Source organism: Babesia bovis (assembly GCF_000165395.2).
Source record: "Babesia bovis T2Bo chromosome 4 map unlocalized Chr4_1, whole genome shotgun sequence".
In the NCBI taxonomy this organism is placed as follows: Eukaryota; Apicomplexa; class Aconoidasida; order Piroplasmida; family Babesiidae; genus Babesia; species Babesia bovis.
Window position 1 is genome coordinate 1073600 of NW_026261571.1, and position 14946 is coordinate 1088545.

At 37.1% G+C, this 14946-nt stretch overlaps 8 protein-coding genes across 8 annotated transcripts; 4 read left to right on the forward strand and 4 right to left on the reverse strand.

The window, feature by feature from the left end:
• Nucleotides 1–72: 72 nt before the first annotated feature.
• On the reverse strand, nucleotides 73–3986 carry BBOV_IV008770 (uncharacterized protein). Its single transcript, XM_001610749.2, has one exon. The coding sequence runs from the start codon at nucleotides 3955–3957 to the stop codon at nucleotides 112–114; it is 3846 nt and encodes a 1281-aa protein (XP_001610799.1). The 5' UTR covers nucleotides 3958–3986; the 3' UTR covers nucleotides 73–111.
• A 110-nt stretch (nucleotides 3987–4096) lies between these two features.
• On the forward strand, nucleotides 4097–6351 carry BBOV_IV008780 (putative integral membrane protein). The gene is made up of 10 exons (XM_051767012.1): nucleotides 4097–4329; nucleotides 4608–4698; nucleotides 4734–4824; nucleotides 4858–5388; nucleotides 5423–5719; nucleotides 5756–5811; nucleotides 5847–5949; nucleotides 5987–6039; nucleotides 6074–6198; nucleotides 6234–6351. The coding sequence occupies exons 1-10, from the start codon at nucleotides 4294–4296 to the stop codon at nucleotides 6333–6335; spliced, it is 1485 nt and encodes a 494-aa protein (XP_051623312.1). The 5' UTR covers nucleotides 4097–4293; the 3' UTR covers nucleotides 6336–6351.
• A 194-nt stretch (nucleotides 6352–6545) lies between these two features.
• BBOV_IV008790 (Sec61beta family protein) lies at nucleotides 6546–7097 on the forward strand. The gene is made up of 4 exons (XM_001610751.2): nucleotides 6546–6622; nucleotides 6751–6806; nucleotides 6843–6947; nucleotides 6982–7097. The coding sequence occupies exons 1-4, from the start codon at nucleotides 6620–6622 to the stop codon at nucleotides 7070–7072; spliced, it is 255 nt and encodes an 84-aa protein (XP_001610801.1). The 5' UTR covers nucleotides 6546–6619; the 3' UTR covers nucleotides 7073–7097.
• BBOV_IV008800 (uncharacterized protein) lies at nucleotides 7072–7802 on the reverse strand. The gene is made up of 4 exons (XM_001610752.2): nucleotides 7485–7802; nucleotides 7324–7409; nucleotides 7229–7286; nucleotides 7072–7192 (listed from the first exon to the last, which is right to left on the reverse strand). Exons 1-4 carry the CDS (start codon nucleotides 7665–7667, stop codon nucleotides 7133–7135), a joined length of 387 nt encoding a protein of 128 aa, XP_001610802.2. The 5' UTR covers nucleotides 7668–7802; the 3' UTR covers nucleotides 7072–7132.
• A 140-nt stretch (nucleotides 7803–7942) lies between these two features.
• Nucleotides 7943–9835, forward strand: BBOV_IV008810 (pre-mRNA cleavage complex II protein Clp1 superfamily protein). Its single transcript, XM_001610753.2, has 7 exons — nucleotides 7943–8060; nucleotides 8139–8312; nucleotides 8349–8453; nucleotides 8489–8749; nucleotides 8785–8902; nucleotides 8937–9610; nucleotides 9646–9835. Exons 1-7 carry the CDS (start codon nucleotides 7956–7958, stop codon nucleotides 9823–9825), a joined length of 1617 nt encoding a protein of 538 aa, XP_001610803.1. The 5' UTR covers nucleotides 7943–7955; the 3' UTR covers nucleotides 9826–9835.
• A 329-nt stretch (nucleotides 9836–10164) lies between these two features.
• Nucleotides 10165–10934, reverse strand: BBOV_IV008820 (uncharacterized protein). Its single transcript, XM_001610754.2, has one exon. It carries the CDS (start codon nucleotides 10904–10906, stop codon nucleotides 10202–10204), a length of 705 nt encoding a protein of 234 aa, XP_001610804.1. The 5' UTR covers nucleotides 10907–10934; the 3' UTR covers nucleotides 10165–10201.
• Nucleotides 10935–12483: 1549 nt separating this feature from the next.
• Nucleotides 12484–13190, reverse strand: BBOV_IV008830 (uncharacterized protein). Its single transcript, XM_051767334.1, has 4 exons — nucleotides 12848–13190; nucleotides 12687–12772; nucleotides 12592–12649; nucleotides 12484–12555 (listed from the first exon to the last, which is right to left on the reverse strand). Exons 1-4 carry the CDS (start codon nucleotides 13028–13030, stop codon nucleotides 12496–12498), a joined length of 387 nt encoding a protein of 128 aa, XP_051623313.1. The 5' UTR covers nucleotides 13031–13190; the 3' UTR covers nucleotides 12484–12495.
• A 127-nt stretch (nucleotides 13191–13317) lies between these two features.
• BBOV_IV008840 (Ribosomal protein L4/L1 family protein) lies at nucleotides 13318–14895 on the forward strand. Its single transcript, XM_001610756.2, has 7 exons — nucleotides 13318–13562; nucleotides 13598–13945; nucleotides 13981–14109; nucleotides 14148–14257; nucleotides 14292–14407; nucleotides 14447–14555; nucleotides 14590–14895. Exons 1-7 carry the CDS (start codon nucleotides 13361–13363, stop codon nucleotides 14860–14862), a joined length of 1287 nt encoding a protein of 428 aa, XP_001610806.2. The 5' UTR covers nucleotides 13318–13360; the 3' UTR covers nucleotides 14863–14895.
• Nucleotides 14896–14946: the final 51 nt, after the last annotated feature.

The window sequence follows — 14946 nt, forward strand, 5'->3', positions numbered from 1 at the left end:
TAACTAAATTCTATCAGTAGTATTACATCGGTCGTTTGGATTATCCAGAACCTGTATTTATATATTACATTAAGTTGTGATTAAAGTTAAGAAGAACATAACTCCAGTGCATTACAAAAAGTCGTCAATCTCTATCATGCCTTCTTCAAGATGTGATATTGGACTTTCATCGAGAATGCGCTCAATGTCCTCAAAGTGCTTGCGATAGTATTCCAGGGATTCCTTAATGGTACCCATACGTGGTTTAATCCGGGCCATCCGATATTTGCGGTAGGTGAGGTCCGGCTGACGAGACCAAGTAGTTTCAGGAATACCATTCTTGGCCAGATAACGCTCAAGCATATCAATACCATGGCTATCAGCCAGCCAGTCAAACATGTAATCATCATATTCCCTGTCGTAGGGAGGTAAATGTAGCCTTATTCTCCATGATTCATAAACGAAGCAGTGAGTTAAGGCAGCTTGAAAAATCAAGTTTGTAACGTCATCAGAAGACAGACCCAATGCAGTAGTCATGTCGGATATCGCCCAACCGTCCCCAATAAACAGGTTGAGTTCACCCATGAAGATAAAACGTGCCACTCTGTCGTCTATAGCCTCTACGGCAATTTTTCGGAGACATCGTATCAAAGAAGCCTTTCGACAATATGCATCCGACGCTGGATTAATAGGTTCAGAAGGCAACTCATCAGGAAATACTGGGTCCTCGACGTCAACATGGGTCAAACCACCTAATGATCCTCGTTCATAACGCTTGAAACGCTTTTTAAGTTTCATAGTTTTACCCAATTGCGAGCCTAAAGTGTTGCTCATACGAGATGATGTTATCGCTTCCTGAATTGTATCATAATCAATTTCCATACGACGTTCCATTTCCTTCTTTATGGCATTCTTGAGATGCATTTGACGATTCGCTACCATAACGGGGTCATCAAGGGAGTTTATATATTCACGTTCAATCTCGTAAATCCGCTGCGAAAATTCATCATTGTAGATGCTTTCAAGAGTTACGCCACGTCTATGTGCTTGGTGAATATGTGACAACAGTTTATCCAATATACCTACGAGTTCTAGGTACTGCATCTGGGCTCTGCTTGCCAAGCGGTATGTACCAACGGGCAAATCTGCAGGAAGCTTGCTTTTCAGGAATTCGTTGCTAGAAGAAGCCAAGACAACACCGTATATCTCAGCGACAGCTTTGTTACCATGGGATGAAAGTGTATTTAACTCCACAGAACAAAGGTGTTCCCATAGAGTGTCTAACGTAAATGCCTTGGTGTGGAGGATATTGGGATCCTGGATTTCCAAATGCTTGTCCTTTCGAGGACGTTTCACCTTATGCTCGGCCTGCACTTTCGACATTATGATATCAGCTAACGGTTCAGCAAAATCTTCAAATTGCATTTGAACCATATACCGAGACGTACTAAATACGGATTGCAGCTGTTTAAGATCGTCAAAACCAAACATATATGCCAGTTCATAAATAGTTGGCGCACGGCCTAGTATTGCCGCCATAAAGTAAATAGAACGTTCAAAATAAACTTGATCCTTTATCCACTTGATAGTATGCATCAAGCGAGTTCTTATCCGTTTTGGTAGTGGGCTGCTGGAACCCTTATATTGTATCACGCATTCTTTCTCATCGATTTCAGGAATCACCACTACGTTTCTGAGATGGCGCTTGTATGCCTGCTTATCAATGTCTTTTCGTTCCTCCCGTTCGTATTTAATTTCTCCAATCTCCATCTTATCAAAATCCATAAATCCACAGTTAATGTTTAATTCCATACCAAATATCTTCTTCAGTGTAGAGACCAAACGAGGTCTCAGGTGCACGTCGTACAACTTTTTAAGAAATCCACGCTCTAAAGTGAACATTGTCACTGGCACTTCAAGTGAAGTACCAACTGCGTTCGTTGTATTAGATTCATTGTTGGTTTTATGTTCAAGTTCCTCATTATTCTGTGCCAGGGTATCAGTGCCTTGAAATGAAGTGTCCTCCGTGCCTTTATCTAGACCTTCCTTGTTATTCTTGATGGGCTCACGGATACCACTTTCTGTTTCATGGGATACAGTAAGGGCATGTGAAGTCGCTATATCCGTACGTTTTTTACGTAGTTGTTTAGGAGGAATTTTATTAATTGATACTAACAGGGTGCTCACGGGACTTCCATAATCCGTAGCAGTTACATTCATTGGGGCGTTAAACACAGAAGCTGGAATCGTGTTGGTATTAAATAATGTAGTGTCCACATTGTCTTCTGGATACATACTTCCAGCACTATTCTTAACAAATCGTAAAGCTGCTTCCTCCGCATCAACTGCTTTCATCATGCTACGCATCTTTTCATAACCAGAAATCTTTCTACGGTTCAGGATGTCCTGTAAACGATCACTGTTCTCATCAACCAGTTTTCTCATTAGTTGCGCATGGCTATGGACCGACATGGGTGGCGTCATTGGTGTAATAAATGAACTCACTCCAGAACCGTATGGCGATTGCCTGTTAAGAGGTTCTTGGTTTGCGAGAATGCTGTCCAGGTTAGTGGCTTCCGCTACTTTCAAAGTGGATTCGTCATCTTTTGTAGGGAAGAAAATTGCATGGATGTTTTTTCTGTGGTTCAAGTTACTGATTAGCTTGGCTTTCTCCTTGTTAGCCAACACCTTCATATGGCGAAGTCTGCTTAATTCACGGTTAGATAGATTCATCATACCAGAAACAGCTCCAACAGTTTGTGTAATAGATGGATCGACAATGTTATTCCCATCTTTCTCACTGTGTAGTTCATGTTTTGGGGTATCATTGGAAGCATCTGGTGTCAATGGGTTTTCATCAGCCAGTTCCTCGTTAATGTTGATACGCTTGTTATCCAAAGGGCTATCATGTAATTCCATAGATTTATCAATATCAGTAGCGTCAACTTTCTCATCACCATCATGTGATGTGTCCGAATCTGTTTTCAATCTATGTTCTTCCAAGTCACTACCCATAGGAACAGAGGAAGATACATAATTCGCATCGTTGATATCATACATATTTGATAATTCAGTTGTCACGGTGCCCATGAGCTTGTAGAGCGCCCAGGTGATTTCACCCACATTCATACCATGACTATTGGAGAACAAAGCTTCTAACATATGCTGCTTCCTTTTGGGAACGATGCCACCGGGTGGCAAATTTTTTGGTGTAGTTTTATTAACATCCTTATTAACTTTTGTTGTATTGACGGTACCCAGAGACTGTTTTTGCTGTGATTTCTTTTGAAACTTATTGCTTTCCTGATTATTGATATGCTTCTTCTTAGGAGGCATTGCAACATTCAATTGCTTTTTATCGGCATCATGTTGATGCATTATACCTATAGTGCTTTTTGATTTGTTCGATGATGTAATGATATGAACAGGATGTTTGTCCGTCGTCACCTTTTTGACCGTTCCAGGTTTTTTCGACTTACGATATGTCACTATCTTGGGCGAATGGAAGTCATCCGATGATGATAAAGGAGTCTTTTTGCTAGTTTGTGTAACATCGGAACGCGATTCCTTAACAGGGTTTGATAGTTTTCTCAATGTTGAACGTGTTTTATCCCCTGCAGTGCTTTTTACGTCTTCGTTTATATTATATAGCGCCTTCTTGACGTGTTTCACCTTCTTTTTACGCAATGTAGATACTTTCTTAATGGATTGCACATTTGAATGTGCACGAAGGTAAACACGACGTTGAGCCGGCCTTCCAACGGCAGATTCCAAACGGCAAACCTGTTCTGATGATACCGCATTTTGACTAGATGTAATATTGTATCTGTTTAAAACAGAATAACTGGCAAGCGTGAGTCTATCCAATGTATTTGGTGCGATAAAAGCCACATTACGCTGTCTATAGGATTCGCCATGGTTGAGATGGGCGTGGTTTAATGGAGAGTATGCTAGCCATAATAGGCCATATATATGCATTTCATATTGAATGCCAGTTAATATGCAAATAGCTCTACCCAGGATATTTAATTCTAATAACAGCAGTGCCTGCTGTATTAGGCGCACAACACACTGTATAGTTACACAAAAAGCAATATACACATCAGTATGTATTTGTGCGAATTTTAGTTTATTAAATATATATAGATAAACGGTATCTGCTGATGCTATTCTGTATTCCAATGTGTAACCAAAATAGCAATAACTTTATATCATAAGACCGCCGTGAAATTTCCAGATGGATTACAATCATATTCTATCCATGTAATACCTTCAGGATATGTTTTAATATGAATCAACACATTGATAATCACGATGGCGGCATCTGATACCGCAATCACGCTGGATGATGTAAGTTTCACATTAAATGGTATCATTGCTGTTATACATTTATTCAAATGTTCTCCAAAAGGTTACATGTGGATCTATTTGTTTTGTAAGATCATCTGAATATCATATGTTGATAATCTGCTGGTTTGGTTAGCGTGTTTTATATCGTTATACTGGAATGTTTAGTATATCGATAGACTCGTGTTATAAACTGTTGTTCTATGTCGTGACTTAATATATAACTATATATGCTGGTTTGTGTACAAGAATGTAGCCATTATCATTAAGTCCTGTTGTAGGTATGCAGGTTCTATCATCCCAATGCAACATTCCCTTGCAAGATTAGAGCTCTTACAACAACGGGAAATACTGAAGGTCTCCTTATAAATGGTATGTCGTTTAATCCATTAGTTAATGTTTTGCAGGGAATTTATTGGATCAACAACTATCTCTTGAGCACCTATCAAAGCATGAGATGATCCTTATTATATCGAACGGCTCTCATGGACGGAATGTGTATGTTCACAACTAATAATTAACATTAAGCAGAATTAATTATCTATATCGCGAACGAGTATTTGCGCCATCTGATGGTGCATATAGTAAATATTCAGGACTTTATTACATATGCCCACGAAGAGTAGGCACATCGGAGCAGCAATTTACCGAGCAATGTAAATCGTGGATACCTACTGGTTTAAGTCAATCGGATAGAGTTAAATTGCATGATGCCGTGAAAACAATAGATGTGGTCACCACCGAAGAATTAATGCAAACATTTGCAATTTTTCTCATGGAGATTGGATCTTTTCAACCTAGTTTGAATTCCGTCAAAGATACATTTCTAGAAGCTTTGGTGCAAAATAGGGCAACTAAAGTTATTGTATTGTTTGACTATCGATTTGCAAAGTCAAATGATTTGCGAAAACATATGGAAACGGTAGTGAATCTTGTTGAAAGCGGGCATGTTGATAATATTGATTTGTATCTCAGCTACGATGACAGTCGAGTTAATGAGGCAAAGTTATCTGAAGCCCTTGTAGAGATAAACAATTCATTTAAAATTGCATTCCATGGAAGGTATGTACACCCTCTTTTATATCATCATGTTTAGCGAATATGAAAAGGAGCTGTCTACCTATATTTTCAAACCATTCAAAGTACCATCCAATGGTGAATTGATATCTCACTTATTGGGTGGTGATGATTTCAATGTTGCAAACTTCGTTAACGAAACACTGAAAAACGGCTCTATGTTTGAGTACCAGTGTGAAAATGCTAAAAATATAGAGATGGAACACGGGATACATATGTTGCAAACAACAATGGAAAGTGCCAAACAAGATAAGCTTCAACTATGTATCGAAAAGCTTGAACGTGATATAGATCTTTTACACGATGTATCAACAAAGTAGGATTACCATGGTTCATATATATCTTTATACAGGCATGTTCGACTTTACAGAAATCAATCAATCACCTATTTCATTACCTCTATTCATAGTTGGTTGAGATTTTAGCATCACATAATACTTCAGGTTTGCTCCGATACATGCAAAACTGTGCCGTGTTTATGATCATAACTGCCAGTGTTTTCATCAAGCTGCTTTCAAAAATGAATCTGGAGGATTCATTCGATAAGTATGTTTCCCAGTTGTATGATATTATATAATATCAGGGTAAATGACAGAAATTCCGTATTAAGATATATCTGTCGATTGGGAGATAAATGTACGTTAATCAATTGTATTTCACATGCGCACAGACACTTTTACGCAATGGATAACATTTTACCTGTATATACTAATTATATACATCACCATCTATATGGTGGGAAGGTTGTTTGGAACCATTGAAAAGCTAGATCCTGAAGCATATAATAAACATAAGGTAATGTAATTGAATAAATATGTTATAACATTCAGACTGCTATGCTACATATGGAATCCCTTAAAAGTAGTCTTAGGCGTCTAAAGGGCTTACAAAAGGGCGTGATGCGGTATGATGAGGCTCCTACACCCAAATAAACATGAATAATAGCATTCTTCGACATAAATGAAGAAAAGACAACGCACAAACATGTTTAAAATAACCATATATATTTATAGTTTGATATAAAGTCGGATAATGTAGATATGTGTAAACTATAATTGTACCTAATAAGGAACTCACACCGCCACACGTGCGCGTCATTTCCCATTGTGTTTCTCCTCATTAAGGATATACCCAGGAAAACACAACTGAGCACCATTTATATTTGGTGATATTAATCATTTAATTTGTTGCTGTATATATTCAACCATCAAACAAAATGGTATGTTTGTGCACGAGGTGTTGAGGAATGGATTATTGTTGGTTGATACATACCCTCTGGTACAATCATTTATGCTTTAATGAATAACATAATCTTAATATGCATGGTCTTTATATATTGATTTGCAGACGGAACGAACACCTGCTCAGTCTACTATGATCGGAGGCCAGCGTATGGCACCAAGGTATTTCCTTTTATTATAACCATATACTATATGTAGGAAACGCGCACATTCCGAGACCAATACCGCTGGAACTAGAACTAACCTACCACCAAACTCTGGGTTCCAACACTATTACGGATTTGCCACATCGTCAATTCAATTGTATGTTTTTTTGTTTGACACCATCATTTAATAGAGGCCCACAAGCTGTACTGCTTCTCGCTGTATGCTACATGGGAGCCGTTGTGGTAATGCACATAGTTTCAAGAATTAAGATGTCTATTTAATAAACTAATGTGCATTCGCATTACACACGAGAGTGACTTATCGTAATGCTGTAATAGTAGTTAATCTAAATGTTGACGCTTTGCTTCCCACAGTTGCATATACTCCAATAGTCGCGGTGTCTGTTACAAAGTGTAGAGACATATCGTATAGCATACCAATTGCTCTAGCTGATGGACCTCCTCAGTGTTAAACCATGTAAGGCGATCTCCGTTACTGACGCGAACATTTAATACATTAGACAACAACTAACCGATCAATGAAACAAACAACAGGCTCCAATTTACCGTCAGCGTCACGCTTACCACGGAAAACAAAGAACTTCTTACCAGAAGGTAGCTGTATCGTAATCATACGACAATAGAAACTATTAGCGAAATGCATCCACGACGCCACATCAGAGTTAATACCTACCTCAATAATACGGGAGCGCTTAGATGATGGTGGCGGCCAATATGAAAATGAACGACAGCATATGGACTGATATGACAGAATGCCTAGTCTGCATAAAGGGGAAGACATCGCAGTATTAGCACAAGATACATAGAAAACACATTTAAGTAACACATATGCATAAAGCTGTTCGACTATAGGCATACGTAGTTCCTTTAAAGATGCGACGACTGATTAGTGAATATTACATAGGTCGATGGCCCATAGCAACCAATATGGTAGAATCAATGGAAAACAGAACAAGGTAACAACACTAAACATATCAAAGATCTAGGCAAGGTATAAACAAAAGTCTGGCAGTATGATTAGTCAATGTGTCATCATATAATGTAAAAAATCATGGGAATTACTTCGGTACACACCATTGTTTTCTTCTACACATATTTATTACAATGTAGTTATGTTGACACTTTTATCATGTAATATATCGAAATGTTGGCATTACCTTTACGTACGTATAACCTTTCTCCCTTTAGCGAGCTTAGAATTGTGACCAGTGGTAGCTATGGAGGCGTTTCAGTACCGCCGACTATTAAGGTAATATATAGGTTTCCACTAATACTTTAATCTTATTCTATAACCTTTTAGTCTGTTATCTTTTAATATGTGCCACAGCTACTCAATACTTCCGTAATTGGACATGGAGTCATGCAAAATATTAACGCAGCAGCTGAAATTTACGGGAAGGAGCTGGTACCTGAAGTGGAATATATCCTAGAAGAAGGAGAAAAGGTAGCAGTTTTTACGTGGACTGGCTGTTCTTTGCAAGTTAAAGGAAATGTCGAGCAGGTATGACTGTTTAGTCATTTATAACATCATACATAGGAATATGAAGGATCTGATCATGCTATGAAAGAATACCTCAATGTCGCACATGTTCTAGATGCAGAACGTGAATTGGCGTCAGTTAGACGATTACAGGGTCCTAGGGTAATTTATTTTCAATGCCTTTCATCACTGCGCAGATTTTAATCACAGGAGCCCCTTCCAGCGGAAAGTCTACAGCTGCAATGATTTTATGTCATTATGCCGTCCGTAGTGGATGGACGCCCATATTTATTGAGGCAGATCCTAGAGGTTCTACTGATAGACGACAAATACAATTTTTTCCCGGAGTCATCGGGGCAACAGTTATCAGTGGTACTACTGAAGAGAAGCCGAAAAATCCGCTAGTTTACCAATATGGTTATTTAAATGCACAAGAAAATGATAAATTATACTTAAGAGTGAGTTCCATGTTTCTATATATATGATTTCAAAGATATCGCAAGTAATGGCAGCAATGCTAGACACCATGACAGAAAGATCGTCTGCAACTCAACCTCAAAGCAGGAGATCAGATGAAGTAACTGACATGGGCAAATATATCGCAGCGTCAGGTATTGAAATTGTATACACATAAAATTCTATTAGGAATGTTTGTTAATGCACCGCATTCAGCCAATAAAGACCTCATACTCAAGCTTGTTAAAATATATAATATCTCATTAGTGCTCGTCATTGACAGTCCTTCTGTACATCAGGATTTGGTGCGTACCTATGCAACTATGAAAGATGCAGCAAGAGGTTCCCAGGTTGCCAGTGTAACAGGAGAGTTATTATCCTCAAATGTTATCGGTAATTTGGCATTCCAGGAGCAGACTATGATTGGTAATTATATGAACGACAATGATGATTCAGTATGTATCAAAGGTGATACTGAGAATGACGATACAAAGCATCCTGTAGTATTAGCTATCAACAAGCTTGAGGGTGTGGTACCGGTTGACCATGAGAGGTTAAAATATTTGCATGATAAGTGCTGGAGGTATTATTTCGAACGAACGAACAAAGGTGAAATGCACATTATACGTTTCAAAATGGACGATGTACAACTTGTAGTGGTTGAGTCGTGCATAGGGTTGTCTAATGATGCACTACCGCAGGACGAAGCAGGGTCATTGCAAATGAATGAGACATATGCTGCTACTTGGAATGGAGATGCTGTATCGCTTACAAGATCGATTTTGGGAATCCCTGCCACCTCTGATCTTTCTCTAATACCATACTCCAATATCCTTGGATTTTTTTATGTACGATCTGTCGAGGTGGGTTAGGGTGATGTATATTTAATATTGCGCAGGCTTTAATAATAGAACCAACAGCAGAAAATGGAAAGGCGGATAACGAAGGCTTAGAGGATGATGCGGCTATCAAATATCTGGTTGAGGCCGTATGCCCAGTTATATATTCACCATCTTCTCTGCCGTCTCACCTATTAGTCCCAGGAAGTACAAGAGCTATGAAATGGCAAACATTATGATTTTTATGATTAAATAGTATCTCTTTTTGCAGACATGTTGCGTATTCAATGACAATGTATTGTATAAAATAATATTATATGATGTTATGATCAAATGTTAAAATCTAGCGGATTGATTACGCATTACTATTTATTTCTGCGTTGATGATCTCTATTTTTTTCAACGTTGTCGACACTTCCAAATACTGCTGCTGCAATTACACTCCTTAACGTGGTGGCAGAATTAGTTTACTCAGATCGCATATATAGATTACCACAGACGATAGGAGATAACACAATACGTGTGACAGGTTTGATCCAAATGTATTCCCTGTAGTATTAAATAGAATAACTCGCTATAATGTGAAGTTATTTTAGTAAAATATAAAAACTAAATTTATTTTATTTCAAGTACTTCAGGACGTTCCGATGATTTAACATCCTGTGTAAAAAACCATTCGTAAAAAACTTCTAGTGATGGTTTCGGTGTATAACAGGAGGTCAAAAATGGATTATTACTAGAGCATAATAACGCAATGTCAGGGTTGAAACCACATATGCTCTCACCAGTGTTATACAGTGTAGATATTTGATTACAAAACAACCTTTCTATCTCTGCGTTTCTAAAAGACAACTCCTTAGTGCTAGACGACAACATAGCTACGCATAGACCTAAATCACCTCTGTTATTTGCCACTAAAGAGACTATGTTTATTGTTCTGTAGCACAATTTTCTGTGCGCATTTAAAATAAACTTGATATTAGATCTCCATAAATCCCATGTTCTTTCCCATAGAAGCCATAGAAGATGTGCAGCTAACTTCTCCGATTCATTATCGTAAAATGTACAATGCCATGAAAATCTACAACTACCACTACGAGCCATTTTACATCTACGACTCTTATATACCATAGGGTGAAACATAATTTCTAATTTAGTATGTGATAAAGGGCAATATCCATCTGTACATCGTTTGAGATATGGGCACTCCACTGGTATATAAAAATGCATATTTGGGTCTCTTCTCTTAAACTTCTTTGTTAAATACGGATATGCTCTCGTTGGATCATAAGATCTTGTAACTGGAATACTGAACACCATTATAAATAAGGCAGTTTCTCATAAGTTATTCCTATAAGGAGCAGATAGGTTATGCGAATATTTTATATTCCACGGACGCAACAGGCACAAAAACTGATACCAAAACGATAGAATGCAGCATATTGTATCTATAAATGACACAATGCTGCGTCACTGCCACACATAAAGCTATATATTGACCCGATATCTATGATTCTCAAAATGAACAGTCTAATAAACCCAGTTTAAGGTTAATCTGTTATAACGTAATAAAGATGTAATAATCATTCTACCTGCATATTAAATACTATATATAGGCTTCTATGGGATTATAATGTGACATATTAAACGAACATTTGGCCGTATCATCAGACACATTTCCCAAAGCTATATGGCAGTGATAATTATGCATTAAAAAATCTGGTAAATATAACCAAGATTATACATACATATGCATTGCATGTGACGATTCAGTATGTCGCGACTGTAATATAACGTACGAAAATGTCTATCCCTTTGCAGAGTGATGGGATTATAAAATGTTTTACACAACAAAAAGTATTATGATTATAAGATGCAAATAGTTATATTATTCATCTCTATATATGTGAAAATAGGAGGGAAATTGAGAAGAATCATCTACTTCACTAATCTGCGAGGTACCGATCCTGTTAGAGCAAATTGTAAATCCTGTGATATTCAACACTGGGTTATAATAATGTGAATGCTTTTGTTTTTTGATACGATTAAAGTAACTACCATTGCAAAAAAATAAAATTGAAGTTGATTGGAATAATATCTACTCTGTTGGTTCCATTTGAGCAATTTTTGTTTACCTTTTAATTGTAATACAAATTATATTGCTTTTAAATATATAATATATGATGTGGAATTAGTTTTATAATGCGTAAAAACTATATTGAATATATGTCTTTCACATCACTACATTATAAGGTATAACAATATATATAGGTTTGTATATACAGATATTTTCTGTTAGGGACAATGAGTTCACACTCTACTATTATAATATATAATTGATATATTATTATCGTGGCAATGATTCAACATATGAATTTTACATGTTCTTCATCCTGTATATGTGCTATTCATGATCGAGCGAAATTCTATGAGTGCTCTTTCATGTGATATATCCTAATTATGATTTTTTAATTTACGCTGCCTCTAAATGATGCAAAAAATAATCACTTTAATATAACCTATCATAAAATCAATGCTTCGTGAAAATGTAATTAACCTGTAATTTCATGAGTCGAATTTGTACTATGTAGAAATATTTGTAATTAGAGAATTTGTTTTTTGATAAATGCGTTCTACAGCAATAACATGTAATGTATTCAATCAACTATGAGTAATATAGAAGAGAGAATTTTCAAAAAAAATACGCATCAAAAAAAAATTATTTTCAATTTGAAAATATAATAAATAACAAAACTACTAGCTCAGTCACTTATACATGAAACTAGTCGACATCAGCTAAACCATTCAACATTTGTAATATGTTTGTGGCGCCAAAAGCTGAATTATAATAAACTAATGTGCATTCGCATTACACACGAGAGTGACTTATCGTAATGCTGTAATAGTAGTTAATCTAAATGTTGACGCTTTGCTTCCCACAGTTGCATATACTCCAATAGTCGCGGTGTCTGTTACAAAGTGTAGAGACATATCGTATAGCATACCAATTGCTCTAGCTGATGGACCTCCTCAGTGTTAAACCATGTAAGGCGATCTCCGTTACTGACGCGAACATTTAATACATTAGACAACAACTAACCGATCAATGAAACAAACAACAGGCTCCAATTTACCGTCAGCGTCACGCTTACCACGGAAAACAAAGAACTTCTTACCAGAAGGTAGCTGTATCGTAATCATACGACAATAGAAACTATTAGCGAAATGCATCCACGACGCCACATCAGAGTTAATACCTACCTCAATAATACGGGAGCGCTTAGATGATGGTGGCGGCCAATATGAAAATGAACGACAGCATATGGACTGATATGACAGAATGCCTAGTCTGCATAAAGGGGAAGACATCGCAGTATTAGCACAAGATACATAGAAAACACATTTAAGTAACACATATGCATAAAGCTGTTCGACTATAGGCATACGTAGTTCCTTTAAAGATGCGACGACTGATTAGTGAATATTACATGGCTCGATGACCCATAGCAACCAATATGGTAGAATCAATGGAAAACAGAACAAGGTAACAACACTACACGTATCAAAGATCTAGGCAAGGTATAAACAAAAGTCTGGCAGTATGATTAGTCAATGTGTCATCATATAATGTAAAAAATCATGGGAATTACTTCGGTACACACCATTGTCATGAACAGATGATGGATTAACATAATATTCTCATCTTCTAATCGAAAAATTAGTTAATAGGTGATGTATCTGTAAATTTCAAACTCCATTAGTGGATTCCTGAATATGTTGCTCAGAAGATCATTTGGTTATGTGATACAGCAACATTATCGTATCGTTAGACAAACTGAATCATCAACGTTAGCACCTATTTCGACTGTGCCAGATGCTAACTTATCATCTTCAATACACAGCCCTACTATAATACGGAGACCTGGAGAAATTATAGATGTGCCAACGTTAATACGAGGGCACTGGTCTTACCCAGGTATGGAGGTATTATACTCATAAAAATGTGCGCAGCTGTCGGATTTAATAGCATTCTAGAACTTCCTCTTTATATATTTGAGGGTGATAACGGGTTTCCGACTCCAAGGAGAACCCATCAAGTACCCAATGATATTTTTGGATTACCTTTAAGGCCGGATATTTTGCACCGTTGTTATATGTTCTATAGAAGAGCCAAAGCTGGATATAGTGAGGATATGCAATTGTACAAATGGGAATGGCCTGGAAGTACACGAAAATGGCGCAAACAACAAAAGACAGGGAAGGCTCGTATCGGATGGAAGAAATCTCCAGGGAAATATTTAGGGGTATTCGCACATCCAATCAGACCAGGAGACCAACGGACCAAACTTCCACGTAGAGGTTTGTATTATCTATTATCTTTTTATTCATAACAGTGCTATGGACTGGCCTCAAAATAATGCTTTCTGCGAAGTTTGCGCAGTCTCAGATAAACCTGGTCGATTCCTTCCTAATGAAGTCTCACAAAACAAAATATGCTGTATGCAACTTGAGAAGAATTTTGGGTAATTTTGCTTATTTATGAATAATTATAATTCTATAGGTAATAATTGTAACTCAGCATTGCTTGTTTTTTGTGGTAACTCGGATTCTAACGAAAACTTCCGTTGGGCCACGGCTAACATTCCGGCTGTAAGATTGGAGACAGTAGAGGTTTGTTTTCACGAATTTAATTGAACAAGCATAGGGTTTAAACGTATATAATTTGCTGAAATACAGGCAACTGGTAATAACTGAAATGGCTTTAAAAAAACTCATTCACTTGATTCATGAATATCCACGTAAGATGAATTGGCTTCCGAGGTATTTCTAACATATATAGTTACGCATTCGTAATAACAGATTTGCTACTCCGAATAATACACCTGCTCCAATACCTCAGAAAGTAGACGGGTGGAATCAAGCGTGGATTGACAACAAAATCGCAAAAAATATGGCATCAAGAACAAGAGTTGGTAGCATTGTTTAAATTTTAATTTTCGTAGGAACAATGGTTAGAAGATGTGAAAAAATGGAAATGGTCTACGTCGATTAAAGGTGCTATAAAGGTCCATAGAAATGATCCTCTGGAGGCTTTTAGACTTATTCACATTTCGCACAACGTAAATCAAGAAGCTAAAATACGATATAGATACCTTTATGATTCCGTCTCCGATCCTATGGAATCATTAGACATAGAAGATGCCAATGATGGTTTGAATGATGACGCTCAACAACATACTGTTACATGGCCAGAAAATGACATTTTACAAACATAGTAGACCATCTCATAATTTTAACATTTCAGATTATATAAAATACAATACCATACCTTAACATCCGGACAACATCATACTCCGCTT

Coding starts and splice junctions, on each gene's coding strand:
- BBOV_IV008770 (XM_001610749.2), bottom strand. CDS start 3,957: ATGCATATATATGGCCTATTATGGCTAGCATACTCTCCATTAAACCAC.
- BBOV_IV008780 (XM_051767012.1), top strand. CDS start 4,294: ATGGCGGCATCTGATACCGCAATCACGCTGGATGAT. Junction 5,950..5,986: donor CTGGAGGATTCATTCGATAA/GTATGTTTCCCA, acceptor ATATAATATCAG/GGTAAATGACAGAAATTCCG. Junction 6,040..6,073: donor CTGTCGATTGGGAGATAAAT/GTACGTTAATCA, acceptor ACATGCGCACAG/ACACTTTTACGCAATGGATA.
- BBOV_IV008790 (XM_001610751.2), top strand. Junction 6,807..6,842: donor GGCCAGCGTATGGCACCAAG/GTATTTCCTTTT, acceptor TACTATATGTAG/GAAACGCGCACATTCCGAGA. Junction 6,948..6,981: donor GCCACATCGTCAATTCAATT/GTATGTTTTTTT, acceptor ATCATTTAATAG/AGGCCCACAAGCTGTACTGC.
- BBOV_IV008800 (XM_001610752.2), bottom strand. CDS start 7,667: ATGCCTATAGTCGAACAGCTTTATGCATATGTGTTACTTAAATGTGTT. Junction 7,287..7,323: donor GTTGTTTGTTTCATTGATCG/GTTAGTTGTTGT, acceptor TGTTCGCGTCAG/TAACGGAGATCGCCTTACAT. Junction 7,193..7,228: donor TCCATCAGCTAGAGCAATTG/GTATGCTATACG, acceptor ACTTTGTAACAG/ACACCGCGACTATTGGAGTA.
- BBOV_IV008810 (XM_001610753.2), top strand. CDS start 7,956: ATGTTGGCATTACCTTTACGTACGTATAACCTTTCTCCCTTTAGCGAG. Junction 8,061..8,138: donor CAGTACCGCCGACTATTAAG/GTAATATATAGG, acceptor TATGTGCCACAG/CTACTCAATACTTCCGTAAT. Junction 9,611..9,645: donor TTTATGTACGATCTGTCGAG/GTGGGTTAGGGT, acceptor AATATTGCGCAG/GCTTTAATAATAGAACCAAC.
- BBOV_IV008820 (XM_001610754.2), bottom strand. CDS start 10,906: ATGGTGTTCAGTATTCCAGTTACAAGATCTTATGATCCAACGAGAGCA.
- BBOV_IV008830 (XM_051767334.1), bottom strand. CDS start 13,030: ATGCCTATAGTCGAACAGCTTTATGCATATGTGTTACTTAAATGTGTT. Junction 12,773..12,847: donor AGCGCTCCCGTATTATTGAG/GTAGGTATTAAC, acceptor ATTACGATACAG/CTACCTTCTGGTAAGAAGTT. Junction 12,650..12,686: donor GTTGTTTGTTTCATTGATCG/GTTAGTTGTTGT, acceptor TGTTCGCGTCAG/TAACGGAGATCGCCTTACAT.
- BBOV_IV008840 (XM_001610756.2), top strand. CDS start 13,361: ATGTTGCTCAGAAGATCATTTGGTTATGTGATACAGCAACATTATCGT. Junction 13,563..13,597: donor AGGGCACTGGTCTTACCCAG/GTATGGAGGTAT, acceptor AAATGTGCGCAG/CTGTCGGATTTAATAGCATT. Junction 14,408..14,446: donor AAGATGAATTGGCTTCCGAG/GTATTTCTAACA, acceptor TCGTAATAACAG/ATTTGCTACTCCGAATAATA.